Below are 17,591 nucleotides of genomic sequence, written 5' to 3'. Positions count from 1 at the left end.
ATTTGATTTACTTTTCCGTTGCGCCAGCTCTGTAAGTAAATGTCAGACTATAAATCAAAGGGTTCGTGGTTCGACAATTCATTGGCTGCAAGGATTCTTTCCTGCTGCACCGTGGTTAGTAGCCTATTGCACACTGAAGGTCCGCTATAATTGTCTGTATTAGACAGTTCAAAGATCGGTGGAAGGCAAGGCCGTACTGCCTCCAATAGGACCATGCCTAGTGACGTACCGTGTCGTTCAAACCAACATTCGAGTTGGTAAGAGTTTTATTTTTTTCATTTTACTTTAACTATCCATATCTGAAAATTATACTATGTCCATTGAATATATGAGAGCATAACAATGTTGTATTGTATTGTATCTGGGAGTACGCATTAGGAGTGATTTAAAATGGAATGATCATATAAAGCTGATCGTCGGTAAAGCAGATGCCAGACTGAAAAGGTTCAAATGGCTCTGAGCACTATGGGACTTAACATCTATGGTCATCAGTCCCCTAGAACTTAGAACTACTTAAACCTAACTAACCAAAGGACAGCACACAACACCCAGTCATCACGAGGCAGAGAAAATCCCTGCCCCACCGGGAATCGAACCCGGGAACCCGGGCGTGGGAAGCGAGAACGCTACCGCACGACCACGAGCTGCGGACATGCCAGACTGAGATTCATTGGAAGAATCCTAAGGAAATGCAATCCGCCTACTGCTTGAATACTGCTCAGCAGTGTGGGATCCGTACCATATAGGGTTGATAGAAGAGATAGAGAAGATCCAACGGAGAGCAACGAGCTTCGTTACCGGATCATTTAGAATTCGTGAAAGCTTTACGGAGATGGTAGATAAACTCCAGTGGAAGACTCTACAGGAAAGACGCTTAGTAGCTCGGTACGGGCTTTTGTTGAAGTTTCGAGAACATACCTTCACCGAGGAGTCAAGTAGTATATTGCTCCCTCCTACGTATATCTCGTGAAGAGACCATGAGGATAAAATCAGAGAGATCAGAGCCCACACAGAGGCATACCGACAATCCTTCTTTCCACGAACCATACGAGACTGGAATAGAAGGGAGAACCGATAGAGGTATTCAAGGTACCCTCCGCCACACACCGTCAGGTGGCTTGCGGAGTATGGATGTAGATGCAGATACCATCGTCTAATGCTCAGTGCTGTAGGAGGATCCAGAGCATACCTAGTACGAAAGTCACTCTGAACTGTTATTACTGACCCGTACTGCGCAAAACGTAGAACACAAAACGCTTTCTATTGTCCCGACACCATTTTTACTAAAACTGAAGTGGGCGCACCCTGCTACTATCTAGCGGGAACCATGCAAAACTCGAGAGTTTGCTCTTTCCAACAGTACGTTGTTCACGCACAAATCTCAAATAACATAATAGTTTTTTTTTCAATAGAATGATTCTATCTCATACACCCTGTGTTTTGTGTAGGCGCTGTTGAACAGCTTTGATAAAATTCGAAATTGCACAACGAAACACATACCAGTACTTGTTATTTTGACAATGGATTTCGATCACAATTTGACCACACTCGGGCCATCTGTATCAAAATAGAACAATTATATACCAGCTGCATTCAGTAACTGTATATAATGATTCACAAAAAAATTTTCATCATTTATACATGCATTATTACAGAGTGTCGCTTAAGCATACAAAGAATATCTTCAGATGTGGTAAAGTTGACCGCTAGGGTGAAGTTGACCGAAAAGTACAAATACCATTTCATCTTAAATAACTTCACATTGGTGATAAATATTCTTCTATTCTAGTTATTCTGTTTACTGTTCGAAAGTTGTTAATTCGTCGCAATGGCTAAATGTGCAGTATTCCAAATCTGTTTTCGGAGGAACTAATTTTTTAAAACTTTCTTGATAAGCTAAAAATTTTGTTCGCGTGACTGACACGTATCTAAGTCTTATGCACATGCTGTATTTACCCTTCACAATGACAATTAGAGAAATAAGAATAGTTAATTTATTGTACTTGCCTTTTTATAGACAAATAAAACTTAGAAAATTCTTGGTGTTCTGGAGATAAAATTGACCGCCTGAGGAAGCTAAGTAAAAAAAAAAAAAAAAAAAGGCTCTGAGCACTATGAGACTTAACATTGGTGGTCACAGTCCCCTAGAGCTTAGAACTACTTAAACCTAACTGACCTGGGGACCTAGAAACGACGGAGAGTCTTCGTCCCCGCAGTAGCCCTCAGTGGTTCACAACCCAACAACGGGCTACAGCAGTCCACTTACCCCATCGCTGCCACACCGAACCCAGGGTTATTGTGCGGTTCGGCCCCCAGTGGACCCCCCTTCCCCCCCCCCCCCTTCCCCTCTTCCCCTCCACATCAGACGAGTGTAAACCGAAATGTTTGCGTGGTAGAGTAATTATGGTGTACGCGTACGTGGAGAAAGTGTCTGTGCAGCAATCGCCGACACAGTGTAACTGAGGCGGAATAACGGGAACCAGCCCGCATTCGCCGAGGCAGATGGAAAACCGTCTTAAAAACCACCCACAGACTGGCCGACACACCGGACCTAGACGCTAACCCGCCTGAGGGATTCGTGCCGGGGACCGGCACGCCTTCCCGCCCAGAAAGCAGTGCGTTAGACTGCATAGCTAACCGGGGCGGGCTGCATAACAGCGTTGTAGAGTTTCATTTTTCTTCTTTACAGCGCATTAAAAAAAAAAAGGGGGAATGTCGTGTGACTAGGGCCTCCCGCGGGTAGATCGTTCGCCGGGTGCAAGTCCTTCGAGGTGACGCCACATCGGCGATTTGCGCGTCGATGGGGATGAAGTGATGATGATTAGGACAACACAACACCCAGTCCCTGAGCGGAGACTATCTCCGACCCAGCCGGTAATCGAACCCGGGTCCTGAGGATTGTCAGTCTATCGCGCTGACAACTCAGCTACCGGGGCGGACTAATAACGTATACATTTCATCGAAAAATATTTCTGTAAGTTGTGCCTCACAGCTTTCACAAAAGACATCTTTATGTATAATCACCACAAAACTGTCAATATCTTGGTTGTTCTGAAACTAGTTTGAACAGTGTGTCATCAACTGGCAGATTCATGAGTTTGAAATGGTGTATATCTTACGTCAATATATCTACAGTGCCTGACAAGAGCCGGCCGTTGTAGCCGAGCGGTTCTAGGCGCTTCAGTCCGGAACCACACTGGTGTTACGGCCGCAGCTTCGAATCCTGCCTCGGGTATGACTGTGTGTGATGTCCTTAGGTTAGGTTTAAGTAGCTCTAAGTCTAGGGGACTGATGACCTCAGATGTTCAGTCCCATAGTGCTCAGAGCCATTTGAACCATTTTGAATCTGACAACAAACATGAAGATCCAGAAGACATGGTCGGATGTCAATGTAACTTCGTACACATGTAAACCATCGGCGAATATGTAAATGCTTAGAGTTGTAATTCTCTGTGAGAAGTAGAACAGGTACCAGAGTGGATTAGCATTGTTCGTGTTTCATGTTGTTACCAGAACTGGTAGGGTGAGCAAGGTGGTGTGAACAGAGTCAGATGCTGAGTTATCGGAGGGAAGGACACAGAAATGCCCGTACTCATTTGACACAGCATCATCGACATCTGACAGAGTTTTAATGGGGCTTTATTGTGGCTCTCCATTTAGGCGGCTTGTCGAACCTTACAACATCCAGATTTGTGCGGCATTCGGATGTGAGAGTTGCCCAATGTTGGACTTTATGGCAACGTGAGGGCACATGTATACTCGTCGTCAAGGTTCCAGTCGACCAGATTGACCACAACAAGAGAGGATCGCTGTATTGTGCACTAAACACATCGCACTCCTAGACATCTGCGACTGCCATCAGAGAACAATTAATGGCTCGCTAAAATATTGTTTTGTTTGGTTGATTTGGTGGAGGGGACCAAACAGCGAGATCATCGGTCTCATCGGTTTAGAACAGTGTGGGGAAGGAAGTCGGCCGTGCTCTTTTCAAAGGAGCCATTCCGGCAACTGCCTGAAGCGATTTAGGCAACTCACGGAAAACCTAAATCAGGATGGCCGGACGCGGGTTTGAACTGTCGAATATTGTTTTTCCCGCACCACTGACCGGAGACTATTAGCAGCCAGACGTAGGGTGCCGCTAACACCACAACAGCAACAGAGAGTGGTGCCACGACCGTGGCGGATAGACAGCTGACAAGGGAACCTGCCCATCGCACCCCCGTAGATCTAGTGGTAAGAGAGTAGAGTGGACAACCCGTCAAAAACTGAACACAGATGAAGCATAAAAACAGGAAGAATGTGCACTGAACTGTGAAAAAAAAAAGCGAAATAGAAACAGTGAACGGTCCAAGGCCAAGAACCGCAATATATAGCAGCCTCAAACAGCAAAGGCGTCGTGGATAAATGGTCACGAAGTTGGACTGCCAAGCGGGCAAACCGTGCTCAAACCTTCCTCGAGCCAATTTTTTCGTTCTTTTACAATGTTCGCGGTATTCAGATATTTTGCCTCTGTCGTGGTGCAACGTCCATTTGGAACAGCGAGGTTAAGGAAGGGACCTATAACGACAGTTGATTTTGCACAACTACTCTATTAGCACCGGAAAGGAAGTGGCTTTCGCAAACGTTTGATGACAAAGCGACAGGTCAATCGAATCCTCCACCAGAAAACACGTCTGGTGTGTCATACACAGCATTAGTGACAATACGCGTGTCATATGATACGAATCTCTTATCAAAGCGTCCGCCTGCTTAGCTGAGAGGTAACATGTTTACCCACCATGCAGCGGGCCCGGATTAGATTCCCGGCGGGGTTGTAGAGTTTCTCCGCTCGTGGACTGGGTGCTAGGTTGTCTTCATCATCTCCGACACGTAAGTTGCCCAATGTGGCGTCACCTGAAATAAAACTTGCAACTCTGCGGCCGAACTTCCGCGGATGGGGCCTCCCGGCCATCGATGCCAAACGATAATTCTGCTTTCTCTTTTCTTTTTCTTATCGACGCACCTAACCTGTACGCCTGGTAAGTAAGGGAGATGTGCCTCCTTGCCCGATTCAGGTGTTCGTATGAATGTGAATGAGATCACTCCCAAGGAAATGATGAGACCATAATAGATTGTCACGTAAGCTACAACAAATGAACGCTACAGTTTCACAATCACACAATTTCTCTGTGCTCTGTCAAAACGTTTTTAAAGTTGCGTTCCGTTTTGGAAGTTTTGAGTCTTGAAATCCTTTGTTGTAACAGTTCACACCCGTACATTTATTGTCTTCATTTCTGTGAGACGTCTATTTGGTATCTCGCATGCTCTCACTATTTATCACTTTTACTTCCGACGGTAACGTATTCTTACCACATAACTCATATTCTGTATGTATAGTATGACAACTGCCAAGACTACAGAAAGAGGGCCGGCCGCGGTGGTCTCGCGGTTAAGGCGCTCAGTCCGGAACCGCGCGACTGCTACGGTCGCAGGTTCGAATCCTGCCTCGGGCATGGATGTGTGTGATGTCCTTAGGTTAGTTAGGTTTAAATAGTTCTAAGTTCTAGTGATGAGCCAAAATATTATGACCAACTGCTTAATAGCTTGCTTGTCCGTCTTTTGAATGAATCGCTGATACTTCGTATGAGGGATCCGACAGTTTGTTGATAGGTTTGTGGCATTAGATGTCTACGCACGGTCCATGTAATTCGCGTAAATAACGAGCCGCTGATTTGCGTACGCGATGATGTCGCCCGATATCGACCCAGTTGTGATCCAAAGGATTCACATGAGGCGAATTTAATCTCTGAGACATCAACGTGAGTCCACTACAAAACTCCTCAAACCACTGCAGCATGATTCTGGCTCCGAGACACACGAACAGTTACAGCGCTGAAAAATGACATCGCCGCTGGGGAAGACATCAAGCATGAAGGGATGCAGATGGTTCTCAGCCGTCAGCGTGTCTTCGATTACTACCATAGGTCCCATTTAAGCGCAGGAGAATGTCTCCCATAGCACAATACTGCTCCCACCAGCCAGCGTCCGTGGCGCGCTGCACGTTTCGAGCCGCCGTTCACCTCGATGACGGCGTTTGTGGAGACGACCATCGACTTAGTGTTGCAGAAATATGATTCACACGAAGAGCCGACACGTTTCAATTGATCGACAGTCGAATAACGAAGGTCTCGTGCCCATTGCAATTGACGATGTCGTTGGGTCAACACGCGAACGTGTCGGAGTGGTCTGCTGCGGAGCTCCATGTTCAACAATGTACAATGAACGGAGTGCTCCGAAATACTTGTGCGTCCACCAGCATTGTGCTCTTTTGACAGAGATGCCACAGATCACCATCTATCCTACTTTATAGAGCACACAAGCCTCCGAACCCCACGTTCTGTGAAGAGTCGTGGACGTCCAACCATTTAGCGCCTAGTGGTAGTTTCACAGTCCTTCTACCACTTTCCGTAGATGCTCACGACAGTAGATCGTGAACGTTCGACCAGCTTCGCAGTTGTCGAGACGTTCGTTCATAGGCTCTGCGTAATACTTACGTGCCCTTTGTCAAAGTCGCTCATCTCAATGGATTTCTCCATTTGCAGCCCATATCTTCCCTAGGCTGATCCTCCGTGCGTGTCTGCTCCGCTTACATACTTTTGCTACCGCGTGACGTGACTGCAACGTCACAAGGCGGCATCCAACTTCGTCGCGGCCAGTAGTCATAATGTTATGGCTGATCAGTGTAATATCTGCACAAAATCAGCAACAAGGTGCGGGAACACTCCTTGTGAAGTTCGTCAATCTGTAATTGATATTTGCTGTATTTTTCCAAGAAGGTCGATAATGTTTGGAACGTGTTGCAACAGCTCAGTAACACACATCAGCTGTAGAATGGAATGACGACAATGAAAATTTGTGCCGGACCGGGACTCGAACCCGGATTTCCCGCTTATCGCGAGACCCAAACTTCCATATGTCGTCAACCAAACGGTAAGGCGACCGCCTGGGAACGCAGCACAAAATGCAAGTTGCGCAAACTTTGCAGCCAGGTGATGGGCCCAGACGTGTTCAATTTGCTAGGACGATTCTGGAATGAATCGTTGCAGACAAACCTTAACAAAGTTTTTCCTATGAAGCGAGCAAAATGTCCATATCTGAGGGTCGGAGAATCCAGATATCGTGGTACAGCAGATAAGGGACAGCCTGAAAGTGAAGGGGATACGGCTTAATGCACAACACGATTATGTGAGTTACACCATAAGTCATGACAACTATGATATATCGTGCGAAAATGCGACAGCACGAGAATTCCACGATGTTCATTGAACCGGCATGGCAGTGCGTATCTGAATGCCAACATAAAATAGGGTACTAGAATAGGAGGTCACGGCAAAGGTTGAAATGAAACACACGCATTGGAACTCTGAGTAAATTTATTGTGTACGAATATAAATGGAACAGAGATGAAACAAAGTCAACTACTGTTCTTCAAAATAGTCCCCCAGTACATATACATAGCGTTGCGAACGGTGCAGAAGGCCACTGAATGCCATTGGCGTTGCAATCAGTGTGTTCCACTTGTCGCCGAAATGTCTTGAGGACATTCGCTCTGTTTGCAAAGCGCCTTCCACGCAATGGTTTCCTCAGTTGTGGAATGAGATCTGGTGAGTAGAGTGGGTGGGGAAGGACCCATCCTGTAGCACAGACAACATCACTCAATGTTTCAGGCGCTGGTACCGAGCCACCCTCGCATGCGGTCGAAATCTATCAGTTGATTTCGGTAATGATTGACATGGGCTTTAGAATGTATTTACTGCGATTACGGTGATGCCACACGCTCGCACGATACACCATAGTTCCATGACTTGTGGAACGACCCTCGTTTCAATCGAGTTTAGTGGTAGCACAAGAAGGCTTACAGCCACACTAATGGTTATTTGTTCGCCAGTTCTTGGGTGAAAGCTTTCCTGACAGATGGATCAGTAGAGATGGTCCAATATCATTATCACTACGTTCGCCAGATATAAGCGCTCTTGACATTTTTGTGGCGTTGCGTTGAGAGTAAAGTGTTAGGCTCATGAGCTCATGTTGGGCAACATCTTATGGCACCAATAAGAGATTCTGTAGATTGGTTCAAATGGCTCTGAGCACTACGCGACTTAACTTCTGAAGTTATCAGTCGCCTAGAACTTAGAACTAATTAAACCTAACTAACCTAAGGACATCACACACATCCATGAACGAGGCAGGATTCGAACCTGCGACAGTAGCGGTCGCTCGGTTCCAGACTGTAGCGCCTAGAACCGCACGGCCACTCCGGCCGGCAATGCTGTAGAGGTGGTGATGGAAGAGATGTTGACAAATACAGAGAAATAAAGCATCATCCAGACGTTCTATGTGCAAGAAACGGAGCACATGTAGAAGTGTATCCATGAAGAAAGCTTATGACACTCATGCTTATAAATCAAGGATAATGCTAATACATGGTGAAACAAGGCTCTGGTGGGCGGTTTGCGGGTTAAATCACCTCGGGGTATGACCATGCCGTGCATTTGACCTGCGGTCGTCGCACGGTGGCGCTGGCAGCAGTCCACATACACAGAGCTGTGTTGGTGCATGTCAGAGTACGGTGCAGCGAGTAAGTGTGCAGACGTTTTCAGACGTACTAATGGCGACTGTGTGTTTAAAATGGCTCAAAGAACACGTATTGATGACGTTATGAGGGGTAGAATACTTGGGCGACTGGAGACTGGTCAAACATAGCAGGTCGTAGCACGGGCCCTCCATGTGCCACGAAGTGTGATCTCAAGATTACGGCAGCAAATCCAGCAGACAGGAAACGTGTCCAGGCGCTACAGTACGGGACATCCACAGTGTACAACACCACAAAAAGACCGATATCTCACCATCAGTGCCCGCAGACGGCCAGGAGTACTGTAGGTAGCCTTGCTCGGGACCTTACCGCAGCCACTGGAACAGTTGTCTCCAGACACACAGTCTACAGACGACTGGTTTATTAGCCCAGAGACCTGCAAGGTGCAGTCCACTGACCCCTGGTCACAGGAGAGCCCGTAAAGCCTGGTGTCAAGAACACAGTACATGATCATTGGAACAGTTGTCCCGGGTTATATTCACGGTCTAGTCCAGGTATAGTCTGAATAGTGATTCTCGCCGGGTTTTCATCTGGCATGAACCAGGAACCAGATACCAACCCCTTACTGTCCTTGAAAGGACTCTGTATGGAGGTCGTGGTTTGATGGTGTGGGGTGGGATTATGATTGGTGCACGTACACCCCTGCGCGTCTTCGACAGAGGAACTGAAACAGGTCAGGTGTATCGGGACGTCATTTTGCACCGGTGTGTCCGCCTTTTCAGGGGTGCAGTAGGTCCCACCTTCCTTCTGATGGATGAAACGCACGGCCCCACCGAGCTGACGTCGTGGAGGGGTACCTTGAAACAGAAGATATCAGGCGAATGGAGTGGCTGCCTATTTTCCAGACCTAAACCCCATCGAGCACGTCTGGGATGCTGTCGGTCGTCGTATCGCTGCACGCCTCAAACCCCTAGGACACTTCAGGAGCTCCGACAGGCACTGGTGCAAGAATGGGAGGCTATACCCCAGCAACTGCCTGACCACCTGATCCAGAGTATGCCAACCCATTGTGCAGCCTGTGTACATGTGCATGGTGATCATATCCCTTATTGATGTTGGGGTACATGTGCAGGTAACAGTGGCGTTTTGTAGCACATGTGTTTCGTGACGGTTTTCTCAACTTATCACCAATACCGTGGACTTACAGATCTGTGTCGTGTGTGTTCCCCATGTGCCTATGTTATTAGCGCCAGTTTTCTGTAGTGCCACGTTGTGTGGCAGCACATTCTGAAATTATCCTTATTTTATGAGCATGAGTTTATTTTAAACGTTTGTAATACATGCCCCTTCCTCTCCCCCGTCCGTACTGCTGCAGCCTAGATAACCCTGGTCCTACAGTTATTAAAATATTGGCCTTTACCGAGCGAGTTGGCACAGCATTGGTGAGACTCTGGATTTCCATTGGGAAGCACAGGGACTCATTTCATCTGCGGTTCATTTCCCCATCTGCTCATCCAGACAAAGGTTTTCCTAGATTCCTAGAGGGACATTCGAGGATGGTTCTTTTGACGCTTACTTTTTCTCCTTTCTCATTCTCTCCATCTCTAATGACATCGTTATCGATTGGACATTAAACTGTTATGTTCTTACTTTTTCACGGAACTTTGATGCATTACTTCCTCTGACTGTAATGTGGGATGCACGTTTGTAGTGGCAATGTAGTCGGCGCTTTTACAGAGTGTCTCCGTTCTGTTCGCAGCTTCCTGGATGACCTGGACCGGCTGGGCGCCAAGGACTACCAACCAACGGAACAGGACATCCTCAGGACACGAGTTAAGACCACGGGCATCGTCGAGGTGCACTTCTCCTTCAAAAACCTCAACTTCAAGTAAGTCCGCAATCGTGTATTCCAAGTAGATACTTCCGTATCCGATTTTTTTTTTCTTTCTGCTAATTTCCACACCTGCAGTTCCCTGCGTCTTCTCTGGCCCCTGGTCACATAATCTTCGGCTTCCATTAATTCTTCATTCGCAGATAACAATATTATGTGGCTTGTTTTTTTTTCCAGTTGGCCTTACGAAGCCAAGGGAACCTCGTTCCAGCCCTTTCCTTCACAGAATAATCTGAGGGCCTCTCTGGCATCTGGTCTCTATGTTTATACGCTCTAAGACAAAAAAAAAGACTCACCACGAAGGAATTATCCGGATGGGATGGAAATCAGTGCATGCGATGTGCTGAAAAACAGTTTCAGAAAAACTGGATGATGTATACAAGAGAAAGAGCTTCACAAATTGAGCAAGTCAATAACGTCTTGGTCCACGTCTGGCCCTTATGCAATAATTTATTCGGCTTGGTACTGGTTGACAGTGTTTTTGGATGTCTTCCTGAGGGACATCGTGCAAAATTTTGTCCAGTTGGGGCGTTAGTGTTAGACAGTCAAAATCCTGAACTGTTTGGAGGACCCTGCCCGAGATCCGGCGACCTTACTGGCCAAGGTATTGTTTGGCAAGCGCGTAGACAAGCAGTAGAAACTCTCGCCGTTTCGGGAGAGGGGGGTGTTGTTGTTGTTGTGGTCTTCAGTCCTGCGACAGGTTTGATGCAGCTCTCCATACTACTCTATCCTGTGCAAGCTTCTTCATCTCCCAGTACCTACTGCAACCTTCTGAATCTGCTTAGTGTATTCATCTCTTGGTCTCCCTCTACGATTTTTACCCTCCACGCTGCCCACCAGTACTAAATTGGTGATCCCTTGATGCCTCAGGACATGTCCTACCAACCGATCCCTTCTTCTTCTCAAGTTGTGCCACAAACTCCTCTTCTCCCCAATTCTATTCAATCCATCCTCATTAGTTATGTGATCTACCCATCTAATCTTCAGCATTCTTCTGTAGCACCACATTTCGAAAGCTTCTATTCTCTTCTTGTCTAAACTATTTATCGTCCACGTTTCACTTCCATGCATGGCTACACTCCATACAAATACTTTCAGAAAAGACTTCCTGACACTTAAATCTATACTCGATGTTAACAAATTTCTCTTCTTCAGAAACGCTTTCCTTGCCATTGCCAGTCTACATTTTATATCCTCTCTACTCCGACCGTCATCAGTTATTTTGCTCCCTAAATAGCAAAATTCATTTCCTAATCTAATTCCCTCAGCATCACCCGACTTAATTCGACTACATTCCATTATCCTTGTTTTGCTTTTGTTGATGTTCATCTTATATCCTACTTTCAAGACACTGTCCATTCCGTTCAACTGCTCTTACCAAGTCCTTTGCTGTCTCTGACAGAATTACAATGTCATCGGCGAACCTCAAAGTTTTTATTTCTTCTCCATGGATTTTAATACCTACTCCGATCTTTTCTTTTGTTTCCGTTACTGCTTGCTCAATATACAGATTCAATAGCATCGGGGAGAGGCTAGAACCCTGTCTCTCTCCCTTCCCAACCTCTGCTTCCCTTTCATACCCCTCGACTCTTATAACTGCCATCTGCTTTCTGTACAAATTGTAAATAGCCTTTCGCTCCCTGTATTTTACCCCTGCCACCTTCAGAATTTTAATGAGAGTATTCCAGTCAACATTGTCAAAAGCTTTCTGTAAGTCTACAAATGATAGAAACGTAGGTTTGCCTTTTCTTAATTTATTTTCTAAGATAAGTCGTAGGGTCAGTATTGCCTCACGTGTTCCAACATTTCTACGGAATCCAAACTGATCTTCCCCGAGGTCGGCTTCTACCAGTTTTTCCATTCGTCTGTAAAGAATTCGTGTTAGTATCTTGCAGCTGTGACTTATTAAACTGATAGTTCGGTAATTTTCACATCTGTCAACACCTTGTTTCTTTGGGATTGGAATTATTATATTCTTCTTGAAATCTGAGGGAATTTCGCCTGTCTCGTACATCTTGCTCACCAGATGGTAGAGTTTTGTCAGGACTGGCTCTCCCAAGGCTGTCAGTAGTTCTAATGGGATGTTGTCTACTCCCGGGGCCTTCTTTCGACTTAGGTCTTTCACTGCTCTGTCAAACTCTTCACGCAGTATCATATCTCCCATTTCATCTTCATCTACATCCTCTTCCATTTCCATGATATTGTCCTCAAGAACATCTCCCCTGTATAGACCTCTGTATACTCCTTCCACCTTTCTACTTTCCCTTCTTTGCTTAGAACTGGGTTTCCATCCGAGTTCTTGATATTCATGCAAGTGGTTCTCTTTTCTCCAAAGGTCTCTTTAATTTTCCTGTAGGCAGTATCTATCTTACCCCTCGTGAGATAAGCCTCTACATCTTTACATTTGTTCTCGAGCCAACCCTGCTTAGCTATTTTGCACTTCCTTTTGATCTCATTTTTGAGATGTTTGTATTCCTTTTTACCTGCTTCACTTACTGCATTTTTGTATTTTCTCCTTTCAGCAATTAAATTCAGAATCTGTTCTGTTACCCAAGGATTTCTACTAGCCCTCGTCTTTTTACCTACTTGATCCTCTGCTGCCTTCACTATTTCATTCCTCAAAGCTACCCATTCTTCTTCTACTGTATTTCTTTCCCCCATTCCTGTCAATTGTTCCCTTATGCTCTCCCTGAAACTGTGTACAACCTCTGGTTCTTTCAGTTTATCCAGGTCCCATCTCCTTAAATTCCCACCTTTTCGCAGTTTCTTCAGTTTTAATCTTATCTTTCTGAAATCTTGTCTTTCTGAAATGTGAGCCTACGTTGGCTTGGCGTGGAGAGCAACAAAATGAGACGTCGAAGCAGGACTCATCACTAAAGACAATTCGATACCAATCAGGCAGATTCCAGGCTGAAGATGTGTCTACGACTGTCCGGACAGTGGTGGGATACCAACCTAACTGTCGCTCGCCATATGGCCCGACAACGGGGAGTGACGGTCTGGAGTGTCATTCCTTTTCATGCCAAGACTCCTTTGATTGTCAACTGCAGCACCCTTTCAACATAGCGCTACGTCGACGATATTCTACGCCCCGTTTTGCTGCCCTTCATGGCAAGCCATCCTGATTTTACATTTCTCAAGATAACGCCCACCCGTACACGGTCAGAATCTTTAATGCTTGTCTTCGTGCTTTCTAAACCGTACTTTGGCTAGCAAGTTCCCCAACTAAGAACGTTTGGAGCACTTCTGACAGAGCTCTCTAACCATCTCGGGATTTTGACGATCTGACTCGCGAACTGAGCTGAATGTTGCACGAATCCGTCAGGAGGACTTCCAACAACCCTATCAATCAATAACAGTAAGTTTCCTTCAATTTACGTCTATGGTTACAAACTTTTTGTCAAAAGATTACCATCATCAGATCTGTTTTATAAAAACACTATGGCTGCAGTACATTAGGACTTTGTTTTTATGAAACAAATCTGATGATGGTCATTATAGACCGAAACCAATCTGTTAACAAAAAGTTTGAGACCATAGAGGTAAATTAACAGAAACTTATTGTATATACGGGTCACTGTTTTATTCGCGACAATGTCGCAGCTTGTGAATCAATAATTGCTTGCATGAGAGTCTGAAGTGGACCAATGCGTTATTGATTTGCTCAATTTCTTAAGCTCTCTCTCTCTTGAATAAATCATCCTGTTTTTCTCAAATTGTGCTCATTTGTTTGTCTATACAGGGTGTTACAAAAAGGTACAGCCAATCTTTCAGGAAACATTCCTCACACACAAAGAAAGAAAATATGTTATGTGGACATGTGTCTGGAAACGCTTACTTTCCATGTTAGAGCTCATTTTATTACTTCTCTTCAAATCACATTAATCATGGAATGGAAACACACAGCAACAGAAAGTACCAGCGTGACTTCAAACACTTTGTTACAGGAAATGTTCAAAATGTGCTCCGTTAGCGAGGATACATGCATCCACCCTCCGTCGCATGGAATCCCTGATGCGCTGATGCAGCCGTGGAGAATGGCGTATTGTATCACAGCCGTCCACAATACGAGCACGAAGAGTCTCTACATTTGGTACCGGGGTTGCGTAGACAAGAGCTTTCAAATGCCCCCATAAATGAAAGTCAAGATGGTTGAGGTCAGGAGAGCGTGGAGGCCATGGAATTGGTCCGCCTCTACCAATCCATCGGTCACCGAATCTGTTGTTGAGAAGCGTACGAACACTTCGACTGACATGTGCAGGAGCTCCATCGTGCATGAACCACATGTTGTGTCGTAATTGTAAAGGCACATATTCTAGCAGCACAGGTAGAGTATCCCGTATGAAATCATGATAACGTGCTCCATTGAGCGTAAGTGGAAGAACATGGGGCCCAATCAAGACATCACCAACAATGCCTGCCCAAACGTTCACAGAAAATCTGTGTGGATGACGTGATTGCACAATTGCGTGCGGATTCTCGTCAGCCCACACATGTTGATTGTGAAAATGTACAATTTGATCACGTTGGAATGAAACCTCATCCGTAAAGAGAACATTTGCACTGAAATGAGGATTGACACATTGTTGGATCAACCATTCGCAGAAGTGTACTCGTGGAGGCCAATCAGCTGCTGATAGGGCCTGCACACGATGTACATGGTACGGAAACAACTGGTTCTCCCGTAGCACTCTCCATACAGTGACGTGGTCAACGTTACCTTGTACAGCGGCAACTTCTCTGACGCTGACATTAGGGTTATCGTCAACTGCACGAAGAATTGCCTCGTCCATTGCAGGTGTCCTCGTCGTTCTAGGTCTTCCCCAGTCGCGAGTCATAGGCTGGAATGTTCCGTGCTCCCTAAGACGCCGATCAATTGCTTCGAACGTCTTCCTGCCGGGACACCTTCGTTCTGGAAATCTGTCTCGATACAAACGTACCGCGCCACGGCTATTGCCCCGTGCTAATCCATACATTAAGTGGGCATCTGCCAACTCCGCATTTGTAAACATTGCACTGACTGCAAAACCACGTTCGTGATGAACACTAACCTGTTGATGCTACGTACTGATGTGCTTGATGCTAGTACTGTAGAGCAATGAGTCGCATGACAACAAAAGTACCGAAGTCAACATTACCTTCCTTCAATTGGGCCAACTGGCGGTGAATCGAGGAAGTACAGTACATACTGACGAAACTGAAATGAGCTCTAACGTGGAAATTACGCGTTTCCGGACACATTTCCATATAATATCTTTTCTTTATTTGTGTGTGAGGAATGTTTCCTGAAAGTTTGGCCGTACCTTTTTGTAACACCCTGTATATGTACATCACATTTCCCGATTTCCGTCCCATTCGGATAATTCCTTCGCGGTGCGTCCTTTTTTGTTTCAGAGTGTATTTTGAAGAAGCCGATTGTATGTAGGACAGCCATGTGCAATTTTTTTGAGCTATTGTTTAACTTATTCCCGTAACATTTTCATTGTGGCCGTAATGGTCTCGCGGATAGAACAGTAGACTTTGGCTCTGCAGGTCCCACGTTCAGTTCTGCTCAGGGGTCCAGACTTTTCCTCGTTACATCCCCTCCAGAACCACACCAAGTCCCTCAGCCTCCTGTCAAAATGAGTACCGAGGAATTTCCCATTATCATCCAAACGCTCTTGTGTCGAATGGCCGCCTCGCTCGCCTGATTTAACCGTGCCAGACTTCCCTATGAGATTATTTGAAGGCGAAAGTGAACTCCGACCGGCCGAGAAGCTCCCAATAGTTAAATTATTTTCACTATGAAATTTCCAGAATTCCTCCAGCAGTTGCGAAAGATGTTTTCAAAAACTGGGTGAAACGCCTCGAGTATTGTGAAATCGCGATTGGTCGTCATTTGTCGTATGTAGTACTTCGTAAGTAAACTTGAATAAATATCGTACCTTGTGTAAAATGTTCAACTATGTTTCTCGATTAGTTTGTATGTTATTCGAAACTTATTGTATATACAGGTCACTGTTTTATTCGCGATAATGTCGCAGCTTGTGAATCAATAATTGCTTGCATGAGAGTCTGAAGTGGACCAATGCGTTATTTATTTGCTCAATTTCTAAAGCTCTCTCTCTCTTGAATAAATCATCCTGTTTTTCTCAAACTTTGCTCATTTGTTTGTCTATATATGTACATCACATTTCCCGATTTTCGTCCCATTCGGATAATTCCTTCGCGGTGTTCCTTCAAATGTTCAAATGTATATGAATTCCTAAGGGACTTAAATGTTGACGTCATCGGTCTCTAGACTTAACCACTACTTAAACTTACTCAAACTAACTTATGCTAAGACAAACAGACACACCCATGTCCGAGGGAGGACTCGAACCTCCGGTGGAAGGGGCTGCGCAATCCGTGACATGGCGCCTCAAACCGTGCGGCCACTACAGGCGGCTTGAAATAGTCAAAACATTGTGAAACACCTTGTAGTATCATCATCACGCACCGAATTGCCTCAAAAATGAATTGCCGTGAGTACCACGAGCATTCGTCCAGTACAGGACGCCATCAGTCTAAATATCGGATACAGTTTTCCGCACTTTCCTCACCATACCATCTACCCACAGCAGCAGGAAGTCAAAAAATGTTAAAATTGGGCTACACTGAGCACCAGAGCACAGACAGCAATTAAAATACGAGAATCACCATGGAAGACTCAAATATGCTGAAGCTTCTCACGATAGTTTCTCTTGTACAGGGTACAAAGAAAGTGTCACTTACTTCTGCAGGAGCTAGTATTGCTCAAAACTAGAAGAGAAATTCCTATGATGATTTCAAAACCCTTATAGATATAGACTTGTGACGAATAATGTGTAGTGCTAGGTTGTGTAGGCAGGATTAACAAGATATGCCATAGTAAATTACCACAGTGCCCAGGTGTGGGCAGATGCAAATCTTCCACTGGTCATGGAGGTGAAGCATCAACATTGTAAGCATCAACATTGTTTCACTATCAGTGTACTGGGCGCGTATGGGCCTAGTTGTTTTTGCGCCCTAAAACAAAACAAACAAACAACTATCCGTGTAGATGACTAACTCATGACTACACACTTGACCAGATTAAAACGTGCTCTATATAGCCGGTTTCTGCGCGTT

The 17,591-nt window shown here is 45.4% G+C and overlaps 1 protein-coding gene across 1 annotated transcript in view; it reads left to right on the top strand.

The window, feature by feature from the left end:
• Positions 1–17,591, top strand: part of LOC124797935 (guanine nucleotide-binding protein G(o) subunit alpha) — a 525,486-nt gene that overhangs the window by 461,460 nt on the left and 46,435 nt on the right. The window contains exon 5 of the mRNA XM_047261071.1: positions 10,332–10,460. Coding sequence (XP_047117027.1) covers positions 10,332–10,460 — 129 coding nt within the window. The remainder of the gene's footprint in view (positions 1–10,331; positions 10,461–17,591) is intronic.

The sequence above is a fragment of the Schistocerca piceifrons genome, chromosome 5 (assembly GCF_021461385.2).
Source record: "Schistocerca piceifrons isolate TAMUIC-IGC-003096 chromosome 5, iqSchPice1.1, whole genome shotgun sequence".
NCBI lineage: Eukaryota > Metazoa > Arthropoda > Insecta > Orthoptera > Acrididae > Schistocerca > Schistocerca piceifrons.
This window is presented reverse-complemented; position numbering and strand designations above follow the sequence as displayed.